This window comes from Oncorhynchus gorbuscha, linkage group LG17 (assembly GCF_021184085.1).
Source record: "Oncorhynchus gorbuscha isolate QuinsamMale2020 ecotype Even-year linkage group LG17, OgorEven_v1.0, whole genome shotgun sequence".
Taxonomy (NCBI): Eukaryota; Metazoa; Chordata; class Actinopteri; order Salmoniformes; family Salmonidae; genus Oncorhynchus; species Oncorhynchus gorbuscha.
In genome coordinates this window covers 40,391,717-40,399,892 of record NC_060189.1, presented here as the reverse complement: position 1 = coordinate 40,399,892, position 8,176 = coordinate 40,391,717, and the positions used below count along the sequence as shown (strand labels likewise).

General features: G+C 41.8%; 1 protein-coding gene across 1 annotated transcript in view; it reads right to left on the bottom strand.

The window, feature by feature from the left end:
- Positions 1-2,871: 2,871 nt before the first annotated feature.
- The window catches only part of adck1 (aarF domain containing kinase 1), a 192,668-nt gene continuing 187,363 nt past the window's right edge, over positions 2,872-8,176 (bottom strand). Inside the window, exon 11 of the mRNA XM_046308384.1 lies at positions 2,872-4,413. Within this exon, the coding sequence (XP_046164340.1) occupies positions 4,245-4,413 (169 nt within the window). The 3' untranslated portion in view covers positions 2,872-4,244. The remainder of the gene's footprint in view (positions 4,414-8,176) is intronic.

Genomic DNA, 8,176 nt, shown 5'->3' with positions numbered 1-8,176 from the left:
CATTGAAAATCACCAGACATAGAATCTCATTAACTCCATCATAACCCTGCATTCGAAGAACAGGAAACTATTATCAATTTCTGCAAGTGCTAAATTTGTCAATTATGCAATTTGTGTGGATGTAACCCATACAGTAGTTTATAAGCACCCTTGACTCTTGCTGGGAGTGTGTGTGTTAGCAGAGATTGGTAGGCACAGGACTTGAAGCTGTAAATGAGTGTGACATGGGAATCAGCAGTTCCATTTCAGCCATGGTGGCCATAGTCACAGTGACTACACACACACGGAAGTCCGATGCACAGAGCCAACCTGTTGGAGTGATAAGTGAGTCTGGCAGGAAAGGACAGCAGGGACAAAGGATTCGGACTGTGTGTTTGCAGGCCAAAGCTAAAGGAAGTTACATTGGCTATAGCATAGTATAAGTGGCAAACAATATATAGGGCAGAGAGTGGGACAGGGAAGCGACAGCAGCGAAGTCCTGTACGGCAATACTTTAAGTTAAATGAGGTGGTGGTGAAATGCAAACTTGACGAGGCATTACAGTTGCAATGCTTAACCATCTGAAAGGGCGGCACCGTGAGACCTAAACAGTTGCTGACAGCAGTGCAGGCCCCCAACAGACAGACAGGCTCTTCACATGAAAGAAGTGTGAAAAGGGACAGAGTGAGAAAAATCACAGCGCTGATTACAGAAATAGAGGGTCGGCTTCAATACCCTGATGGCATATCTAGAACCAGGCTACAAGATGCCATGTCAAAAAACCGACTGCCTTGGATGGAGAAATTGTACAATGATTGCTCTGCAGGTACAAAAGCGCCAACTCTCAAACATGGCGCAACAGATTGATGGACGTCTATGAAAATGCTGTCATACATCACTGCAACACACCATCACATGTATTTATTTCTATTTAACCGGGCAAGTCAGTTAAGAACAAATTATTATTTACAATGACGGCCTAGGAACTGCCTTGTTCAGGGGCAGAACAACAGATTCTTACCTTGTCAGCTCAGGGATTCGATCGAGCAACCTTTCGGTTACTGGCCCAACACTCTAACCACTAGGCTACCTGCCGCCCCAATTGATGAGAAGTGGGACATGAAGTCCCATGAACTGACCACTGAACATGGAGAGGCTCACGGCAGAGAACCTAAAACTGGCATTAATTACCATCGTTGCTGAGTGGGTGGGGATCAACAGTAAGGTATATGGAACTGCAATACCATTATCTGCATTGTGAACTAACATGATTTAATTAAATCGTTTAAACAAATCAGAAAATTACAGTTGAAATGTTAAGACAATTTTGCATTGGTCATATCTCAAAAAAATGTATTTGGGGTTTCTTGGAGCCTTTGTTCAGGTTTCTTCTGTGCCCCTGCAATTGCAGAACGAGCATGAGGAAGTCTATTGCTGGTGGGTTAAGTTTCTCAAAACCAAGTGAAATCGCAAAAAAAAGTATTTGGTGACTATAACATGCCATTTACAGTGCATTCAGAATGTATTCACACCCCATTAATTTTTTCACATTTTGTTGAGTTACATCCTGAATTTAAAATTGATAAAGTTTTGTGCCACTGTCCTGCACACAATACTCCATAATTTCATGTTTTTAGATATTTTTTTAATTTTTTACAAATGAATTAAAAATGAAAAGCTGAAATGTCTTGAGTAAATAAGTATCCAAACCCTTTGTTATGGTAAGCCTAAATAAGTTCAGGAGTAATAATGTCACATATTAAATTGCATGGACTGTGTGCAATAAGTGTTAAGTAACCTCTACAGGATCGGTGTCCCTAAACCAGGACTTTCGTTGCTCAATATGCAATAATGTGACTAGAAAACATTGTATACAACAGCCAACTTTCCGGGACATAGACATGTCTTATATGGGCAGAAATCTTAGATTCTTGTTAATCTAACTGCAGTGTCCAATTTACAGTAGCAATTATAGAAAAAAATACCAGGCTATGGTTTGAGGAGAGTACACAACAACAAAACACTTACCACGGTAACTGGTTTGATACATTCACCTCTGAAGGTAAATAATGAACTTACATTCAGTAATCTTGCTCTGATTTATCATCATATAAAATGTATCATAGTTTTGTTTGATAAAATCTATTTTTATATTCAATTGTAGGAACTGGGTTCTACATTTTGACCCCATTGCTGTCTCAGGCTCTTTTACCAGGTCTAATGTGTTATATTCTCCTACATTAATTTCAAACCCAGATTCAACCACAAAGACCAGGGAGCTTTTCCAATGCCTTGCAAAGAAGTGCACCTATTGGTAGATGGGTAACAATTTTAAAAGCAGACATTGAATATCCCCTTGAGCATGGTAAAGTTATTAATAACACTTTGGATAGTGTAGCAATACACTTAGTCACTACAAAGATACAGGTGTTCTTCCTAATTCAGTTGCCGGAGAGGAAATCGCTCAGGGATTTCACCATGAGGACAACAGTGACTTTAAAAAAGTTAGACTGTCATCAGCAAGAATTAGGGAGGTTTTTAGGATAAAAAGAAACGGAATAAAGCTAAGCACAGGCAAAATCCTAGTTCAGTCTCCTTTCCAACAGATACAGAGACAAATTCACCTTTCAGCAGGAAAATAACCTAAAACACAAGGCCAAATATACACAGGAGTTGCTTACCAAGATAACATTGAATGTTCCTGAGTTGCCTGGTTATAGTTTTGACGTAAATCGGCTTGAAAATCTATGGAGACTTGTATAAATGGCTTTTTAACAATGATCAACAATCAATTTGACAGAACGTTAAGAATTGTTTCAAGCTTAATGAGCCAATATTGTACAATCAGGTGTACAAAGCTCTTAGAGACGTATCCAGAAAGACTCAGAGATGTAAGGTGATTATAACATGTATTAACTCAGTTGCTGTACAAAATACAGATTTTGTAAATATACATAACTGCCTCCCCACAGCATTGTCCAAATTGTTTAGTTGGTGTTTTTAATGACAAGAATCCCCCCAAAATACAATGCATTGCAGAACAGACAATGAAGCTAAAACAGAGAGAGAGCAGTGTGTGTGTTCAATTGGGATTATTTCCATTCCCCATGCAAACTCATTATGAGTGAACAATAACTCCTCTCTCCTCCACACCTCCAACAACAGCAACAAATAGGATAAATAAAATAATTCACAGAATAATCAACAAACTAAAACATATTCGAAGATGACAAAAAATGTAAATCCGTATAATAAAATGATAGCAATACCAATGCTAAACATACAGTCTTGGAACTGTATGTTGACAATGGTTAAGGTAAAATTAGATTACAGTAAATTTAATAATTTGCTCGAGAAACCAGTGGTTACAAAAAGCTGGACAGTAACAGTAATGTTCTGAGGAGATAGAGAGATAGAAGAGGGAGAGAGGGGTAGAAGAGAGAGTGAGGTGAAGAAAGAGGGAGAGTGGAATTGTTGCAGAATCAAGGGGGAAGAGGAGATAAACAGAGAAAATCAGAGGAAAGTAAATGTGGAAAACAGTTCATCCATTTCTGAACAAAAATATGACACTTCATTCTGCATCACTGCACATTTACAGTACATACAGTAGTGAGGTAACATGAATAAATACAAACTGTTGTTGCCATTTATGTACAGTGAGTGGCTTTGACCATATTTCACTGGGCACAGATGTCAGTTCAACATCAAATTTTGATCTTCAATTGATTGAGTTGTCACCTAATGTGAACTAAATGTGCCAATAATTAACGCCCTTTTGTGGGGGAAAACTCATTCTGATTAGCAAGGCCTGGCTCACCCATTGCTGCGCCCCTGCCCAGTTATGTGAAATCCATAGATGAGGGTCTAATGAATTCATTTCAATTGACCAATTTCCTTATATGAACTGTAACTCAGTAAAATCTTTGAAATTGTTGCATGTTGCGTTTATATTTTTGCATTTTACCTCTGTCTATCCATCGGTTTATACAGTGGTTAAACTGTCTCCGTGCATTTGGAGAGGATTGCCTGACTGTGCGTGTGTGTGTGTGTCAACTGTGTGTATGTTTGTGTGTATGCATTTGTGTCAAGTTTTGTTGGTGTCTTCATGACTCTGCATCCCAAAGGCCCTATTTGTGTACGCCGTAGTGTGATGTGTGTACACTAAGTGTGTGTGCATGCGTATGCCCATAAGTGTGTATGTGTCCGTCTGTCTGCCTGTGTGTGTGTCTTTATGCGTGTCTGTGTCGTTGCCTCTTTTTTTCTGATCAGTGTGTGTAGTGTAGACAGCTGAGCAGTGAACCGACCCAGCCTCCTAGCGTTGAGCCCTTGACCCACAGGAACAGTTCGTACAGGCTGATTTGCCAAAGGGTCAGAGACTCCGACATGGTGATCTGGAGACGCCGTGCCCTCGACTGCGCCTTGCTCCGCTTGTGCCTGACAGGAAACAAGGTGTGATGTAAACTTAGGAACCAGCAAGTTATGGGGGAGATGAAGGGGGAGATGAAGAAAGGGGGAGAGAGAGAGAGAGGGGTGGAGAGTGAGAGCGAGGGAGAGCGCAAAAGAGAGAGAATTAGAAAGAGGGAGGGATGGATAGGGACAGAAAGAAAGAGGACAAAATCGAATATGGATGGTGGTGAGATCGCTGGGAGGGGTTGAATGGAGCTGAAGGTTGGGACTACTAGCAACAAATAATAGCAAGATAACTAGTGTAAAACATACTGTGTCCGTAAAACGTATATGGGTTAAGAACATTTGTGAAAGACCACAGTTTTAAAGATATGGCAAATAGAAATCAAACTGGATGGATGGGAGAGGTTGAAGGGAGAGGAAGGACAGGAGTAAAATCAAACAAAATAGAACTATAGTAAAATAGACTTTGTCCATAAAATGAAAATAGTATGTATAAACTAGAAGTAGAGGCCTACGCATTGTTGTTCACTAGTTTATTCCAATTAGGGGAGGGGTGGTAGGGTTAGAAAGTAATAAAGGAAAATATATTTAAAAAAAAGATATGTATATACACTATCGTTCAAAAGTTGAGTCACTTAGAAATGTCCTTGTTAAGAAAAGCACATTTTGTGTCCATTAAAATAACATCAAATTGATCAGAAATACAGTGTAGATATTGTTAATGTACAACGCCGTGTATTACTCCCTTCACAGAACAGCGCAATCTGTCCCTAACCAAAATAGGAGTGGGAGGCCCCGGTGCACAACTGAGCAAGATGCTGGCAAAACAACACAGACACCGGACAGAGGAACTCTGCCTAGAAGGCCAGCATCCCGGAGTCGCATCTTCACTGTTAATGTTGAGACAGGTGTTTTGTGGGTACTATTTAATGCAGCTGCCAGTCGAGAACTTGAGGCGACTGTTTCTCAAACTAGACACTAATGAACTTGTCCTATTGCTCAGTTGTGCACCTGGGCCTCACACTCCTCTATCTATTCTGGTTCGAGCCAGTTTGCACTGTTCTGTGAAGGGAGTAGTACACAGCGTTGTACGAGATCTTCAGTTTCTTGGCAATTTCTCGCATGGAATAGCCTTCATTTCTCAGAACAAGAATAGATTTACGAATTTCAGAAGAAAGCACTTTGTTTCTAGCCATTTTGAGCCTGTAATCACACAGTTGAAGTCGGAGGTTTACATACACTTAGGTTGGAGTCATTAAAACACATTTTTCAACCACTCCACAAATTTCTTGTTAACAAACTAGTTTTAGCAAGTAGGTTAGGACATCTACTTTGTGCATGATACAAGTAATTTTTCCAACAATTTTTAACAGACAGATTACTTCACTGTATCACAATTCCAGTGGGTCAGAAGTTTAAATGCACTAAGTTTACTGTGCCTTTAAACAGCTTGGAGAATTCCAAAAACGAAAAAAATGGCTTTAGAAGTTTCTGATACGCTAATTGACATCATTTGAGTCAATTGGAGGTGTACCTGTGAATGTATTTCAAGGCCTACCTTCAAACTCAGTGCCTCTTTGCTTGACATGGGAATATCAAAATAAATCAAGCCAAGACCTCCAGTCTGGTACATCCTGAAGGTACCACGTTCATCTGTACAAACAATAGTACGCAAGTATAAACACCATGGGACCACGCAGCCGTCATACCGCTCAGGAAGGAGACGCGTTATGTCTCCTAGAGATGAAAGTACTTTGATGCGTAAAGTGCAAATCAATCCCAGAACAACAGCAAAGGACCTTGTGAAGATGCTGGAGGAAACAGGTACAAAAGTATCCATATCCACAGTAAAATTAGTCTCATATTGACATAACCTGAAAGGAAGGAAGAAGCCACTGCTCCAAAGACTACGGTTTGCAACTGCACATGGGGACAAAGGTCGTACTTTTTTGGAGAAGTGTCCTCTGGTCTGATGAAACAAAAATAGAACTGTTTGGCCATAATGACCATCATTATGTTTGGAAGAACACCATCCCAACCATGAAGCACAGGATTGGCAGTATCATGTTGTGGGGGTGCTTTGCTGCAGGATGGACTGGTGCACTTAACAAAAGAGATGGAATCATGAGGATGGAAAATGATGTGGATATATTGAAGCAACATCTCAAGACATCAGTCAGAAAGTTAAAGCTTGGTCGCAAATGGGTCTTCCAATTGGACAATGACCACAAGCATACTTCCAAAGTTATGGCTTAAGGACAACCAAATCAAGGTATACGAGTGGCCATCACAAAGCCCTGACCTCAATCCTATAGTAAAAGCATTCGCAAGCAAGGATGCCTACAAACCTGACTCAGTTACACCAGCTCTGTCAGGAGGAATGGGCCAAAATGCCCCAAACTTATTGTGGGAAGCTTGTGGAAGGCTACCTGAAATGTTTGACCCAAGTGAAACAATTGAAAGGCAAGCAAGGTTAGCTAGCCAGCTATTTGTCGTCCTTAACGTAGGTGACTCTGCTAGCTAGCCAACAGCTAGCCAACGCTAGCCAACGTCTTCTGTATAGAACTCAACTACCCGGTCGCATTCACAGGTTGTATCACTTTTTCACTTCATTTCATTACAGTACAACGGTTTGATTTGTTTGATCGTAGCTAGCTACTTAGCTAGCTACATAGCCGTCTTTGTATCAAAGATAATTGTGTAGTCTAGAGCGATTTTCTAGGTTCGCTAGCCATCTATTGTCGTTCTTTTAACGCAACGTAACGTAAACAACACTGCTAGCTAGCCTGCTAGCCCCGAATAGCAACACTGCAGAAACTATTACACTCAACGGAACGACTTGATTAGTGTAGTGTCAACAACGCACCCACTGCCAGCTGGCCTACTTCAGCAGTACTGTATCATTTTAATCATTTTAGTCAATAAGATTCTTGCTATGTAGCTTAACTTTCTGAACATTCGAGACGTGTAGTCCACTTGTCATTCCAATCTCCTTTGCATTAGCGTAGCCTCTTCTGTAGCCTGTCAACTATGTGTCTGTTTATCCCTGTTCTCTCCTCTCTGCACAGACCATACAAACGCTCCACACCGCGTGGCCGCGGCCACCCTACTCTGGTGGTCCCAGCGCGCACGACCCACGTGGAGTTCCAGGTCTCCGGTAGCCTCTGGAACTGCCAATCTGCGGTCAACAAGGCAGAGTTCATCTCAGCCTATGCCTCCCTCCAGTCCCTCGACTTCTTGGCACTGACGGAAACATGGATCACCACAGACAACACTGCTACTCCTACTGCTCTCTCTTCGTCCGCCCACGTGTTCTCGCACACCCCGAGAGCGTCTGGTCAGCGGGGTGGTGGCACCGGGATCCTCATCTCTCCCAAGTGGTCATTCTCTCTTTCTCCCCTTACCCATCTGTCTATCGCCTCCTTTGAATTCCATGCTGTCACAGTTACTAGCCCTTTCAAGCTTAACATCCTTATCATTTATCGCCCTCCAGGTTCCCTCGGAGAGTTCATCAATGAGCTTGATGCCTTGATAAGCTCCTTTCCTGAGGACGGCTCACCTCTCACAGTTCTGGGCGACTTTAACCTCCCCACGTCTACCTTTGACTCTTTCCTCTCTGCCTCCTTCTTTCCACTCCTCTCCTCTTTTGACCTCACCCTCTCACCTTCCCCCCCTACTCACAAGGCAGGCAATACGCTCGACCTCATCTTTACTAGATGCTGTTCTTCCACTAACCTCACTGCAACTCCCCTCCAAGTCTCCGACCACTGCCTTGTATCCTTTTCCC